The sequence below is a fragment of the Lepidochelys olivacea genome (genome assembly GCF_965140295.1).
Source record: "Lepidochelys olivacea isolate rLepOli2 genome assembly, chromosome: 1".
Lineage (NCBI taxonomy): Eukaryota > Metazoa > Chordata > Testudines > Cheloniidae > Lepidochelys > Lepidochelys olivacea.
In genome coordinates this window covers 14568921-14585306 of record NC_140411.1, presented here as the reverse complement: position 1 = coordinate 14585306, position 16386 = coordinate 14568921, and the positions used below count along the sequence as shown (strand labels likewise).

Below are 16386 nucleotides of genomic sequence, written 5' to 3'. Positions count from 1 at the left end.
CAATTTTTTTTATTACTGTCATATCCAAGAGGTACCCTTTTAAAAGCAAACTATGAACATTACGTCCCATAGCAATGGAGATTGGAAACTTAGCTAGGAAAGGAAAAAAATTATAGAGATTCATAGATTGAGGCCAGAAGGGACCATTGTGATAATCTAGTCTGACCTCTTGTGTAACACAGGCCATAGAACTTCCCCAAAATAATTGCTCGAGCATATCTCTAACCTCTGAGGATTGGACAAAAAGCGACGGGCTTAAATTGCAGCAAAGGCGGTTTAGGTTGGACATTAGGAAAAACTTCCTAACTGTCAGAGTGGTTAAGCACTGGAATAAATTGCCTAGGGAGGTTGTGGAATCTCTGTCATTGCAGATTTTTAAGAGCAGGTTGGACAAACACCTGTGAGGAATGGTCTAGATAATACTGAGTCCTGTCCTGAGTGCAGGGGACTGGACTACATGACCTCTCGAGGTCCCTTCCATTTCTATGATTCTATGATCTTTTAAAAAAATCCGATCTTGATTTAAAAATCATCAGTGATGTAGAATACACCATGTGCCCCTTATTTCCAGATATAACACATTTCCAGATGTGTTATACTTTTCTCTGCTGGACTGAAGAGTCCATTATTAAATATTTGTTCCCCATGTAGATACTTACAGACTGTAAACAATTCATCCCTTAATATTATCTTTGTTAAACTAAATAGATTGAGCTCTTTGAGTCTATCACTATAAGGCATACTTTCTAATCTTTTAATCATTCTTACTTCTCTGCTCTGAATCCTTTCAATTTATCAACATCCTTCTTGAATTTGTGGATACCAGAACTGGACACAGTATTCCAGAACTAGTCGCAACAGTGTCAAACAGAGACTCTGTTTATGCATCCCAGGATTGCATTAGCTTGTTTGGCCACAGAGTCACACTGACAGCTAGTATTTAGTTGATAATCCATCACCACCCCCAAATCTTTGTTTCAGAGTCACTGCTTCCCAGAATAGAAGCCCCTATTCTATAAGTATAGTCTATATTCTTTGTTCCTAGATATATACCAAGCGATCCAGGATGCTCTGAATCAGTAACCTGTCCTCTTCATTATTTACCACTTTCCCAATTTTTATCAGTGATGATTTTGTTTTCTTCCATTCACTGATAACACTGGAAACATACCCGATCAATAATGATTTTCCATTTTCTCTTACATTTTGAGACCTGTCAGCTAGCCAGTTTTTAATCAATTTTATGTGTGCTTTGTTAATTTTATATAGTTGTAGTTTATTAATAAAAATATCATGTAGTACCAAGTCAAATGCCTGACAGAAGTTTAAGAATATTACAACAACACTATTACCTTTATCAACCAAATTTATAATCTTATCAAAGAGGTATCAATTTAGTTTGACAGGATCTATTTTCCATAAAGCCATGTTGATTGGCATTAATTATATTACCCTCATTTAATTCTTTGTTAATTGAGTTCCGTATCAGCCACTCCATTATCTTGCCAGGGATTAATATCAGACTGACAGGCCTATAATTACCAGGTTATCCTGTTTACCCTTTTTAAATACTGGCACAACACTAGATTTCTTCCAGTCTTCTGGAACGTATGCAGTACTCCGCAACTTTTTGAAAATTAACATTAATCATTCAGCAAACTCCTCTGCCAGCTCTTTTAAAACTCTTGGATGCAAGTTATCTGGACCTGATGATTTAAAATGTCTAACTCTAGTAGCTTCTGTTTAACAGTCTCCAGAGAGACTAGTGGAATGGAAAGGGCGTTACCAAATTCTCTTATTTTGGGGTTGATGGTGATCAGGAACATAGAGGAGGGTTAATATTGTGACCTACCCTGGTATATTTGGATAAAAGTACATGGATGTCAACATATGTATTTCATGAAAACAATATTTGTATCTCATGAATCCTCATCCCCACCCCGATAATGAAAATCAAACTACATTAGCTCCCTTACCTTCATAATGTTCACTAAGTCCGTCTGATAGTAGCGATCCTGGTGTGCATTAGCAGCTGCTAAAGTGAGAAGGTAGTCATTCCTTGCATGGGTAGCCTTTGAATTACACTCGGACCGTCGTGCTTTTAACTATATTTTAAAAAAAGGAAATCAAAATATAAGGCAGCTGATTTTGTACTTTTATACTATGAACAAAGCATTAAAATATATATGGCTTTAGATGGGTTGTTATATTTGTTGCTGCTTTGAAGAATATTTCTATTATTTGTACATATACTTTATACAATTTTTATTAGGCAAAATTCCAGCACAAATTTGTGAATGGCTGAACAGATCCATCATGTGCTTGTACTTGATTATGGGGAAACATTCTGTACCAACTGGTCAGTCATTTTAAAGACAGTATGCCTGATAAAACATGAGGCCTTTCTAGATTTCAAGATAACATTAGTTATGTGTCCCATGAAAGTGACATAATGCTTTACTATAGTTTTAGTGAGTAGATAATTTATTTTTAAACTCACCTTTACACTTGCCTTCTGTAAGCTTATCCTTGACTGAAAAAGACTAAGCTTGGACCTGTATTAAAAGTCAATAGAATAGATTAATATCAGAAGTTGTCTCTGGGACAGATAGCCTATTTATGTCCCTATCTGATAAGTGGGAGGTTTCCTTTGGGGTTAAATAAATGCAGTAAAATAATTCAATAGCAATTTTTTAGGCTAAACATTTTATTTTTATATTCAAGAGTAAAAATTAAGGGTTTTAGGAAGTGGTTACACACATTGAACAAGCTCATTTGCATAATCAGCTATCTTCACTGCATATTCTGAAATGTTTTGCTCAGTCTTACACTAATTTTCAAACAATGATTAAATACAACACGGCAGAAAGCTCTGGTTGCAACAGGAACTCTCAAAGTTCTTTTGTTGTTTGTTGCTTATTGGCTATTTGAAAGTCTTCCATTTGATAGCCAGGGTTGCAAACTTGAGCTACTTGCCTTCTAATGGGGTAGCAATGTAAAATCACCAGCAATCAATTCAGGTAAGGTTGAGTGAGGTCTGCCCACAAAGAATTTTTTAAAAGCAGATGTTAGACTAATTTTGAAACTTTGATCAGAGGGTAGGAATCAGTTTGTTTGTTTTTTCCAGGTTAATCATTTAAAAAAATGCCAGAACCCATACAAGCATCTTAAGAACATCAGGCTTATTTGCAATGAGGTATGAAGGAAAACTTAACTAAAATCATGAACACTTGAATTCTGAAACATTATTCTGTTTATACTACAGGGAGAAAAAAAATTGTGAAACAGACACTATGAACTAATGCTTTAAATCAGATGATAGCTAAGCTTTCTGAAAACATATTAACCCTGAAGAGGTCAAAACAACCAATGTTCTCAGAAATAAAACATTATCCAATAACTGTAAATTTTACCTTGTGTTTTATCTCACTTTATGAGCAACAAGCATCCATAAATACCACCCAAGAAGATGGCATTTGAAATGGAGTAAATAACAACAGCCCTAAATAACTGTTGTACACAAAGAGAACATTACACATACTTTTTGGGTAGGACTGGAGCATCCTTCCATGGACAAAATTATTCCTGGTTAAAATAACTTTGTTCAATTTTTTAAAAAGCTTTCTAAAATTTCATACGTAAAACTGATAAAACACCAACTTTAGCTACATTTGATTCTGATGATATGATATATAACCATACCATCCCTATTGATAAATACCTCCACAACTCTCATTTAACTTCAGTACAGTTTTCCCACTAAGTCTATATTAGAAACTGGGTCTACATTAGAAACTTTAGCTGGGATAGTAATGATGGCTAGAATTTTTTTAATTATGTTACAATATTGGCAAAAGCCCTAGAGTATATAAGGTTGTGGCAGCATAAGAGGGCTTTTGCTTTAAAGTAAAACAGGATAAGCTATACTGGCAAAAGCACTTTTTTCAAGGTAAGTGTTGTGTATACTAGGAGGGTTTGCAGATATAGCTATATTAGTTTATACCTGGCCTAAGTCTATTCTAAAGAAGCTGGCAACTACTGTGATGCAATGTTACCACAAAAAGCCAATGGGCATATATTGACTGTTTGGTGTGTCAGGTGGAGGACAGAAGAGTAAGAAAAAGGATTCCTCAATGACTGGTAGCTTCTATACTTGTTTTAAGAAGACCTCCATCCCCAAGACACAATAGCTGTTCTATTCTGAGCTGCCAATCGAGGCCACGTAGACCCCTCCCACCCCGAGCAGGCCTGCCGATGGGGATGGGGGGGGGGGCAAAGGGCGCAATTGCCTAAGGGTCCAGGCAATTTAAAAGGGGCCAGGAGCCCCGGGCGGGCCGCAGGGCTCCTAGGCGTGTGAGGGGGGTTCCGGCAGCAGTGAAGGCAGCCAGGCGGGCATGTGGCAGCCCTGGCCATGCCGGAAGATCGTGCTCAGCAGCTCAGGCGCAGCAGCTCGCTGGGCACCAGCCAGCACAGGTGCAGCACTGCCCAAATGTCAGAAGGACCTTTCTAGGGGGCCCATTGACTGTTCTGCCCTGGGCAGAACCATCCCTAGGGCACGGAGAATCGAGGTAACCGCTCCAGGCCTCATGCTTTGGGGGCCTCCGTCAGCCAGTTGCGATTGGTCAGCACGGTTGGTTCCAGAAGTGACGAATTTGTCACTTCCACCCCAGGCCCCACGTCCCCTGAGGGAAGGCCCTGGGGTGTGGAATTGCTGTCGGCGGGCCTGCCCCCAAGTAGGGGGCAGAAGAAGGAAAGCTCTACAAAGAGTGTTGGGCTCCCTATTGAAAGAGCATGTAATTGGCCTCCAGGATCCAGGGAGATCTGATTGAGACCTGCCCATTCAATTTGAATGCCCTCTGCTTCCACAGCAACTTCAGGGCCCCTGGAGCTCCTTCCAGCTCTCTGGCAACATGGCTGTAGCCTGGCTTCCTCCACCCACCCTGGTCTCTGGAATCCCTCTCAAGGGCAACTCTACATTAAGGAGAGATTTCTGTGAAAAAATTAAGATTGCCTCAGGCTTCATTAAAACCCTGTTGGGCTTCCCACAAACATAAGAATCCTTGGATTCATGGAGGGCTCTCTAACTATGCCCTTTTACTGCCCACAATTTGAAAGTGATTAATAGTTGGTACTGTTATTCTTATTTCTGGTACTGTTACTCTTATTTTTATTTTTTTAAATTAATGTGTTGCAAAAGGTATCCACATTAGTTAGCACCATCTCTGAACTCCCAGGTGAATTAAATTGTCCCAAGCTGTGTTTTTTTCTGTAAGATTTATAAATGGAGAAGGATACAATCCCTTACTTGTGGTAAATAAAATATTTTACATTTTTCCTGCTTTTTCTAAGATTTACACTTGATTTTTAGTTGACTAATTGCATAAAGCTGTTTATAACATTCATTACAACATTTAGTTGTTTATAACATTCATCCAAATTTAGCTTTCCAAAACCCTCAAACTACCAATATTTTGGATAACTTTCTAGTTCCAATTAGAAAACAAAATGTGCACACGAAAAGCTGAAAACTTATGTCAGTAAATTCTAGTATAAAAAGGATATCTAGAATTTGATAGTGTTTATGTTATACTCCCAGCCTTCATAAAATGCTCATTTAAGAAACTGGAAGAAAACAGCACTGTATACACAAGGCCAACTATTTGTACAAATCTAATGCAAATTGGATTTTATCTGCCTGCAGAAGCAGGCCTTCTGCATACCATATGATAGTCTGTCATTTTAATCTTTACAATACCAATGTGAGACTGGGCCAAATTCCCCTAGCTCAACCTCTGATCTTTTGAGGAAGTGGGTGGATAGCGTATGATATTCCCACCTCCTCCAGCCAGTTGTATGTCACCACCTCCAGAACTTTTCAGTTCCTGAATTGTGTGGAAAGAGCTCCCCGAAGAACATTTTTTTCTAAATAACTTTTTCTTAAAAATGAAAAATAATAAAAGAAAATACTTCAAACTTTAAGGAGAAGTGAGTGGGCATCCTTTTACATTACCTTATAAAAAAATGCATAACAGGTAATTACTTTCTTTTTAAAGATGCCATGTACACAACTTTGCCATTCTTGGCGAACAAGTTTGAGGGATATTTAAAAAAAAAAAAGTGATAAAATTGCAACAGGCAGTGAAAAATACAGGCCAAAGCCCAAAATGGAAACATGCAAGTTATGTGTTTTAGTGAAAGGAAGGGTAAGATTACCTCCACAGGACAAGAGGTATTCAAAAGCTACAGCCTCAAAGATATAACCTCATGAAAGCAAAACAACACTTCCCGAACAATACTCAACTGTGAAGCAAGATGCATGCTTGATCAAAAGGATGTATGAAAGCAAAGTAAGGCAAACCTCAACACAAGCTTATTCAGAGCTAGTATCCTGCTCTTACAACAAAACTGAGTGTAATGATTAAGACAAATACGATATTTACACACACATAATTAATTATAGAGTTGCTATTATAAGTACATACTTGGCCTCAATATCGGCTTTTTCCCGCACTGCATGAGCCATCTGTTCAGTCTCAAAGTACTTCTTCTTGCTCTTAGCTAAATCTTTTACTGTCTCTTGTAATTCAGCCTGGATCTTTGTCAACTGGTCTACACACTGCAAAACAGAATACAACAAACAAGCTTATAATAGAATTAATATCATTGTACTATTATTGTTCAATAAATCTTGCACAGATCCATATGCTCTATAAGTTCTTCTAGGTTAACTATAGATTCAGTCCACCTTTTAAAATAAACCAAACCAAAGAACCAACATCTTTTTATCTCAATTGCTCTTTAAAAAAAATCAGCAACTATTTAACTCACAATGTTTAAAATATGCAGTGTTGTTGTAGCCACATTGGTCCCAGGATACTAGAGAGACAAGGTGGGTGAGGTAATATCTTTTATTCGACCAACGTCTGTTGGTGAGAGTGACAAGTTTTCAAGCTCACACAGAGCTCAAAAGCTTATCTCTGAAAACCTAAAGAAGAGCTCTGTATAAGGGCGAAAGCTTGTCTCTCTCACCAACAGAAGTTAGTCCAATAAAAGACATTACATACCTCACCCACCTTGTCTCTCTGTTTAAAATATTATACTTACAAGATTTGAAAGCTCTTAATGGGGAAAGTAGTTGCAGTAACCTAGATGCAGTATGGAAATGCCAAAGGTACTTCAGCCAGAAGGGATATGGAAAATTACTTCGAGACTAGTGACTTCAAGCAAATAAGCATCACTACACTTGTACTTCTGTAGCTTAAGCGATCCTCTATCATTTCTAACATTGAGGATAAGCACCAAAGGTAGCACTAAGAACTGTAAATTAATGCAACTATTCTATTCCATCTTAATTTTTAAAAGGTCACAAAGGCATTTCATACTCCTACTATACATTCTTGTTCCCAACTCAACCGACATTCATTTAAAACCATGCACTGCAGTATAGAAAATATTTTTACAACAAAAGCCATTACAGAATACGTGATGGGTGCAAGTATCAGTCTACTTGACAGAACACAGTGAAATAACTTGCTTTCAAAAAGTTAGCAAAAAAAATCATACTAGTAGAATACCTGCAAACTTTGAGAATCTCTTTCCTTTTCCCCCAAAACTGAAAGCAGAGAAAAAAATATACTCTCTTTGAATCCAAGAAAGAAATACAATGGATTAATTCTGAATTGTTAAATACTATTTTAAATGTGGTTGTTTTTTTTCTGTTCCAAGCTGCATGTTAAGAGCTTTCCAATATGTAGGGTTAAATCAGAAATTAGAGTCAAGCACAAAGGCAATTTTCTTTATACCTCAAGCTTAAAATTCATAGCTTTTCATGGAGAGGTGAAATAAAAATTTCATCTGTTTGCATGGATAAAATATAAGAATATAATCAGCATTGATAATGTACATTTTAATCTGACAGAAAACAGTGTGTGGAAAACAGCACGAATAGCAATGAAATTGTTCAATGGGAGAAAACACATACTGCCCCAGAAATAACTTAGAAGACATCAATGCCCAGAATTATATCCTGCTTCATAACATAATAAATCCATGTTTTTATTTTTGTTTAAACTACCTGTTCAACTTCGAGTACGCAAGATTTGCACACAAATATTACAGTATGTGGGTTCAAGTCCACTGATATCTCAGAGTCTTTTCACTGGTTTCAACAGACTTTGGATCAGACCCTATATGAACAACCCTATTATAGTAAAGCATTATGCATCTTCTCATTTATATGCAAACGTTCTGACTTGTCCTTTGAATGCAGAAAAACCTGTTAGAACATTAATATCTGAATTAAAGTTTTGATGCCACAGTAGGACAATCTTAAAAATGTATTTTTCTAAGACTCATTATTGCATTCAAATGCTTTCTACATTTCCTTTGTCACTATACTAATTACCAACAGGCTGTTTTCTAAACCCATGTTCTTTCCTTTATAATCAGCCTTTATAATCATCTTACTTTAGTTACATATTGTTAAAGGCAGAACAGTCAACCATTTAAAAAAAACAAAATCTATTGCCTGTCACCTGTAACAGTTACTTGTTACAGCTTTCAAGATCTGCAGTTATTAAATGTTAAAATGTCACGTATCCTAGTATAAAGTTTCGTCAAATTATACCACCCTCCTCTCAGTACTGGCAGTTTTTAAACTCAACTTCCTTTCTGGTTGAAATCTGCACTGAATATGGGTGTAAGGAAAAAGTTCTATCAGTTCAAGAGAAAATATCCAACAGCAACAAAAATCCCAGGATATGTACAATTCTCTCTTCAAAATCTGTGGAGAATTCAAGTGCCTAGCAAGGGATTTTTAATTTATCCCTTCTTAACAGAAACCTGTTCTCCCACTAATAACCTGAGATTTCCTTCTGGCTAGCGGAAATGAAAATCTAGTCTGTTCAGATTAAAATTATCACCTCAAATGAGCAGACCAATGAAGTACAGGACTTAATATAAGATTGATAGAATTTATGGAGAGCGCTGAGGGCGGACACCCCGGTATGATGAAAGGGAGGAGGAGGAACTTTTGTAGGTGGCTGGCTGGCACAACGTCTGAATGATTATTTTAGACTACTGGGATTTTATTGCAATAATGATTAGGGTTAATGTGACTAGACCCTTACATAGGCAGTTTTTCTTTAAAATATTTAAATCAAAATGCAAATATGTAAGACTTGACCATGTTTATACCTATATAGATACATATAAAAATAAAATGAAGTATAGAATGTGTAAGGGGCCTTTATTGCTGAAGAGTAAAAACTCCACAGGAGAAAGAACTCCAAAAGCATTTGTTTGGTTTGGGTGTGGTTTTTTGGGGGGGCGGGGAGGCGGGGAGTTGTATACTTTTAAAAAATTGTTTGATTTTAATATGTATTTGAACTTTACTGCCCAGAAATCCTAGAGAAAATCTTTGAAGAGTAATGAAAAATGACTTTATCTAAGTTAAAATCTGACACTGTAATATTATGTAATCTCAGAGGAACTGAAAAACAAAAAGGCAAAGGTACTTAATCAGCATCTCAAACTGCCTCTTCTGGAGGTTTAATGAAGCCAATGTAACTAACTGTATCCTCACTAGATACAATATGATTTCCTCTAGTTACAGACTAATTCAAACATGCAAAAACTGTGTTTACATTTGGGAAGAGATGTGTGTTTTTGTTTCATTTTCTCTGTATCAATGATTTTTACCTCTGCCTATATGTCTTTGAGACTCCTGCATCTAACCTTCTAACTATTAAACTTTACAAACTTTTATTTGAAGTTGCCTGCAGTTGCCCTAATTTAGCATGATCAGGACCCAGAAAAAGCTGAGGTGAAGTTTCTTGTTGAGGGCCCCATTATCAGGTAGAAGCTTGGGGGAAAATATGTGGTAGACAAGACAGCATCTCAAGTGTCACTGTTTCAAGTTGAAGTTTACTTTGATGCCTTCCAGTATGGTATCAGAAGTGCTTTACCTGCTCCAGGGCTGAAATTCACTAGGTTTTTTAACCAGGACAGAAGTCAGAAATATCATAAGAACAACTGTGTGTTTAACTCTGTTTGGAAATCCAAGAAAACAATTGGCTCCCAGCAAATTATGCTGTACTTTACTCTCACTTGCACTGTTTAAAACATTAATTTTGTTACGAAAATATTTAATTATGCTCCATAGTAGATGATTATTCTGAGCGATACAAAAAGTACAATGATCCCAGGCTAGCTCAGACTGGAAGGTCTGCATCGTTCCTCCAAGGACTTGTCCCACTAATTCAGAAGTGGTGAATAAATTCCAGAGGGAGCGAGAAGAACAGTTATCATGGCTTAAGGATGAATGGTGAGGAAGAAGTGATAGAGAAAGGGAACTCTTAAAAATACTACTACAAACTTTTAAAATAAAAGAAAGACCTCCTTTCCTACCTCTGCCATTGATTCATAAACTCCCTGAACTTCCAGTATTTAAGGAAGCAGTAGCAGGAGCCATTTACCAAACTAATTAAAACATGAGAAATTACCATAATATTTGTTGGAAAACTCCACAGAAAAATACACACATGCAATGAGAGAGTTTGAGCTCCAGAAAAATCAGTGTCTTACATAGTGGGTGGACCACTACAATAATCTCTCAAAGAATTGGCAACTGAGCTTATGATGAGACATACATAAGTTTATACCCTGCACATCTGAAAAGTTACAACATGGGATGTCAACTCATTTCAGCTAAGAACACTACAACTCTCACGTCTTTAATGGAGAGAGAAAGATACAGGCTCTGGAGTACTCCAAATTAAACATGACAAACACCATATGATCAAACTCTGGGTACAATGTAAATAAAGAATTTACCTGTAGTCCCCACTAAATGAGCAACATTCTTGTTAAATGGCAGACTAAACATTTTGAACCACAAGCAGTTTTTCGGACAGTTGCTGTATGTGTTCAAACAGCACACCCTCCACTTGACCTCCTGCTCCCCCCCCCAGCCTTTGGCCTATCTTATATAGAGTGCATCCGCAGGTAACATTTTTGGTAACTTCTAGACACAAATTCCTCATTCCTATGCTGATATTTATACTCTGTGCTCCCTCTTTAAAACTTCATTTTAGCAGTCCTCAAATTACAACTACGCTCATCCCAAACGTCACTGAGATCCATAATTAACTTCTCTTCATAATACACAGCTCATTAGAACATGAAAACTATTCAGCTTACATAACCAAGAAGCCCTGTATTTAAAAAGACATTCTATAAAAGCTGATTCCACATAAGGTTTGATTAAAAATATACTGAATACTGAACTGTTCTCACTGCACATGTTAAGGTGTAGATCACTTTAAAATAACTAGCTGAAAGCCTGAGCATTGCCTGGGTGTAATTTGTAACGTCCTGTGTGTAAAAAAGACAAAAATGGTTGATAACATAAAAACTGGATGGTAACACACTGTGAAACCCAGCGATGATTGAACCTGGTGATATTCTAAACAAAAAAGAGCTTGCAACCATGCTTGTAGCTGTTTCCATCACATCACTCTTACTTTACAGACATTTTAGGCTTCAGAGTGACACAGTGACATTCCTGGAATCTCATTATATCGGTGTAGTAAGTAATAAAACATTTTAAAATGAAAGTCAACTTACTTTCTCTCTTAACTGTAAGAATTTTTCGGTACAGATTAATGCATGAGACTGCCTCTTGTACCAACTTTTACAGGATGTGACCGAGTCTTCTCCACTTCCACAACATCTTTAGGGGCAGCATGCGCCACTCCCCCGGGTTTAAAATGCACTGCAGCTTAAAGTCAGAGCCTATTCTACTGAAAACGCATCTGGGAAAAGTCAACGCCACTTCCAAAGCAGGGCTACTTTTTCTATTTTTGTGTCACCACTGGATCAATTCAGTCTGATTGCCAAAGCATGAAATTAGATTTGCAAAGGAGTTTTTGACCCTCTTTAATTGACCCTCAAGTCCATTAAAAAAACTTCAGTCTGGAATATTTAGTTCATTATTATGAACAACTGGTTCAATACACAGTCATGGTTTAACTTCTACAAAGGAATGCAGCTGAACAGGCAGAAACAGGAATACAGATTCTTTAGAAATATTTCTACTGCTCTACAATCCCTACTAGTCCTGAACAACACACGTGTAAAAGCAACAACTCCCAACAAAGAAAAAAAAAAAAAAGAGAGAAAATACCTTTTTTAACTGTTGTTCCTTAAAGCACTTGACTGTCCTGGCAGGTTCAGAAATTAGGTTTTTGTAGTTTTCACAGATAGTGAGCCGGGATTGGGCCACCTGCATTGTGCCTTCTAGAAATGATTTCCAAACTGGATACATGCTCCTACAAACAAACACACATTAAAAGATGGTGAGAAAGGGAAAAAGGGAGACAGGAATATTTTACTTTTACTGCTACTAATCATTTATAAAACACTGTTAATGTATGGACTGCTTTACAGAGTTGGACACTCTTAGCGGCTGGCTTGCCCTCGCAGAGAACCTTTGCTGCTTCCTGCAGCACATGCGGGCTGAGGCCTGTATTCTCTCAGCGCCGGGGGGAGCTTGAGAAGGCATCAATGCCACCAGAAGTGTGTGTCCCCTACTGCTCCTGGGAGTCAGTGGCGGATCCTTTAAGGGGCTAAGGGCCCCAACTGGGGAGGCACATCCACATGGCTCCAGAGTGGCAGGGTAGCCCGAACCAGGCCCCCATGGCCTTTCTTGCCCAGTGCCGGGCAGCCATGCTTCTTCCTTTTTCTTCTGGGCATTGGTGATGGGGAGCGATGCTGGACGGAGCCCAGTGACGGGGTTGTGCTGTGCACTGAGAGCGAGGTACTAGGCAAGTCTTGGTAGGACGGCTCGGAAGTCAGATGAAGGGCAGCCTCCATGAGGAGAGCCTGCAAACGAATATCCTGCTCCTTCTAAGTCCTGGGTCAAAAATGTTTACAAATATGACACTTGTTCTTCACATGTGATTCCCACAAGCACTTGGGGCAGCCGCTGTGGGGGGTCACTTACAGGCATAGGCCTGTTACAGTTCGCACAGGGCTTAAACCCCGGACCCAGGGCATGCCCCACCTGGGATGAAGTCCCCACTGGGACTCTAACTTCTGACTCTTAAAAACTACTTAACACTAACTACCATAAACAACTATTTACAAAGCCCTAGGCTTGAAGTCAGAAGAGACGAAACCGCTAGCCACCGCTAGCCCTTGCTATGCAAGGAAAGGCACCCTGACTAACCATCACAGGCGGAAAGAAAGAACTGAGAGCACATAGGGCCAGGAGTGCCTGATATAGCAATGCATGAGCACAGCACTCAAGAGGGCACCACAGCTGGCCCTATTGATACCGCTAAGGCAAAAATCTCTGACGACCGCGCACGTGGGCACGTGCACACCTACAATGGAATCGACATGAGCAAGCACTCTAAGAACATTAATTTCAGTTACAGAAGAAAGGGTTCTTCATTGTTATGTACAATAATTACACAAATTAGCAATGTAAGTACAGCTATTTAAAAAGACCCAATTGTTAAATTACCTATAGTCACTTCGCTCATCCGTTTTTATTCCAGGCCAATCCTTCTTTAAGTATTGGCTAGCCAACTTCTGAATGCCCTATAAAAAATAAATAAAAAGACTGTTAAAAACGAGTAAGAAAATGTACTATAAAAAGGAGTTTCACTACAGTAATCTCATACACAAATAAAAAACATCTGACATTTTAACAAACAACCCAGTAATCTATCATTTTAATAAACTAATGTAATGCAAAACGATTCCTCTTTCCCCATATATCTTCTTATATTTTTGCTTTGTATTGAGGTATGTTGATTCACTTTATTTGGTTTTATGGTAATGTTATTAGCTTTGTTTTATATATACACGATCCTAATCACTCTGTAGACAAACAAGAATTCATTAGAATATTCAACATGGAGAATGTGTGCGACCAAAATAAGTAGCATGAAATAGATATAAATTCAGATGTTATGGATTAATAAAAAATATGTACTGTAATTATACAGGTATATGTTATCCTAATACAATAACAAATTTCTTATAGAAAATATAATAAAAAATACATTACAACAAATATGTAACTAACAACCATCAGCTTAAAATCGGATGCTGGAAACAAATTTCTTTAACTGAGTTCAGACCTGCAAGACACTGAATGCCCTCAACTCTCATTGAAGGTAACGGAAGTTGAGGGAGCTCAATTCCTGACAGGGTCAGGCCCTAATTTTCAGTATCAATTTAGATGCCTATAAACTGGAGTTTGAAACATACAGTTTACTTTTATTTATTTATGCTGTTTACTTTCTGGAACGCTCATCTTGGACACTGCACATCAATGACATCAGTTTCATGTTCAAGTTCTCAGTGCAGTTACGTTTGGTTTGCAAACACCGAAGGGGAACCTCTGGTGTAAAAAATAATCACTTCCCTTATAATTTAAAACATACGGAATCATTTATATAGGTCTTATTGCATTTTTTTAAAATCCAATCTAATTTTTGGACCAAATTTGATTCACAGTATCCCTTTAAAAAGAAAAGGAGTACTTGTGGCACCTTAGAGACTAACCAATTTATTTGAGCATAAGCTTTCGTGAGCTACAGCATCCAATGAAGTGAGCTGTAGCTCACGAAAGCTTATGCTCAAATAAACTGGTTAGTCTCTAAGGTGCCACAAGTACTCCTTTTCTTTTTGCAAATACAGACTAACACGGCTGTTACTCAGTATCCCTTTAAATGCAGAAGTGGTCAACAGATTGGGGGAAAGCAGCTAGAGAGAAGGTTTTCTTTCCAAGATTTCCATCCCTCAGCTTCTGAACCTGCTCAACAGAATGTATTGACTTTTTACTTGATTGATTTCATGAGATGAGTGCCAGAGGAAGAATAAAGTGGCAAACAGGATACATGCCAACTCTGTTAGGATATACAGACAATGGGTTTAATGAAACTTGTGTCAAAACTTCCTGTGGCAGCTGACATCCAGCATGATAAAGGCCAAATTACTGAATGAATGTTAAAGATAAGAGCACAGTTAGCTGAAAATTTATCAGCTACTTAAGGCAATTCGTGCATACGTTAAATGCAACAAATAATTATTTTGGATGCATAGGTAAAACAGAGCATAATTTGGCTTGCAGATATTCTGTTGCTGGTGATGCATGAGATAGAAACAAACGTGAAGGTCAGAGAGCAGCATGAGGTTGTTGGGCTGGTGATTTATTTCTGAACTGAGCACACATGACATGGAAATCAGTGAGGCAATATGAATGTAAAGCTTCCACAGTTTTGAGCATGGTTGTCAAACAATTAAAAATATCAATCAAGATTAATCACGAGATTCAAAAAATTAATTGCAATTAATCACAGTTTTAATTGCACTGTTAAACAACAAGATACCAGTTTAAATTAATTATAATTATTTTTGGATGTTTTTCTACATTTTCAAATATATTTATTTCAATTACAATGTGGAATACAAACTGTAAAATGCTCACTTCATATTATTATTTTTGATTACAAATATTTTCTCTGTAAAAAAAGAAAAACTACAAGTCGAAGCATGAAGGGGCATACGGATGTTTAGAGTATCTGGTATATAAATACCTTGCACAGCTGGCTACAACAGTACTATGCAAACACCTCTTCTCACTTTCAGGTGACATTCTAAATAAGTAGCGGGAAGCATTAGCCCCCATAAATGTAAACAAACTAGTTTGTCTTAGCGATTGACTGAACAAGATTTAGCATTGAATGTACTTGTAGGCTCTAAAGTTTTACACTGTTTTGTTTTTAGTGCAATAATATAAAAAAAAGTAATTCTACATTTGTAAGTTACACTTTCATGATAAAGAGATTGCACTACAGTACTTGTATGAGTTGAATTAAACAATACCATTTCTTTTATTTACCTTTTTACAGTGCAAATATTTGTAATAAAAATAATACAAAGTGGGCACTGTACATTTTGTATTCTGTGTTGTAACTGACATAAATACATTTGGAAAACATAGAACATCCAAAAATATTTATAATTATTTTAAATTAGGATTTTATTATTAACAGTGCAATTAAAACTGCAATTCGTTCCAATTAATTTTTATAATCAAATTCATTTGTTTTTAGTTAATTGCTTGAGTTAACTGCAATTAATTGACAGCCCTGTTTTTGAGTCATTTTTCAGTAGAGCCACGCTTAAACAATATGACCGCTGCAATCTTTACGCAAGTGGGTCTTTGTGGGGCTAGCTGGAAGAAAAGGGTTCCCTGGCAGCAGGTGGGGAAGAGGAATATTTATAGGGATGGACAGGAAGGGCAGGAAGTGGTTTGGACCAGGTCAAGACAAGGTCATTGCATTTGCCCTTCCTGCTGACTAGAAATGG

At 37.4% G+C, this 16386-nt stretch overlaps 1 protein-coding gene across 4 annotated transcripts in view; it reads right to left on the bottom strand.

Moving 5' to 3' along the window:
• Window positions 1–16386, bottom strand: part of FCHSD2 (FCH and double SH3 domains 2) — a 230251-nt gene that overhangs the window by 93561 nt on the left and 120304 nt on the right. For all 4 annotated transcript variants that reach the window (XM_084628660.1, XM_084628659.1, XM_084628661.1 and 1 more), the window contains 5 exons: window positions 13529–13605; window positions 12185–12329; window positions 6483–6616; window positions 2501–2555; window positions 1977–2105 (listed from right to left, as the gene is read on the bottom strand). In XM_084628660.1, the coding sequence (XP_084484786.1) occupies window positions 1977–2105; window positions 2501–2555; window positions 6483–6616; window positions 12185–12329; window positions 13529–13605 (540 nt within the window). The remainder of the gene's footprint in view (window positions 1–1976; window positions 2106–2500; window positions 2556–6482; window positions 6617–12184; window positions 12330–13528; window positions 13606–16386) is intronic.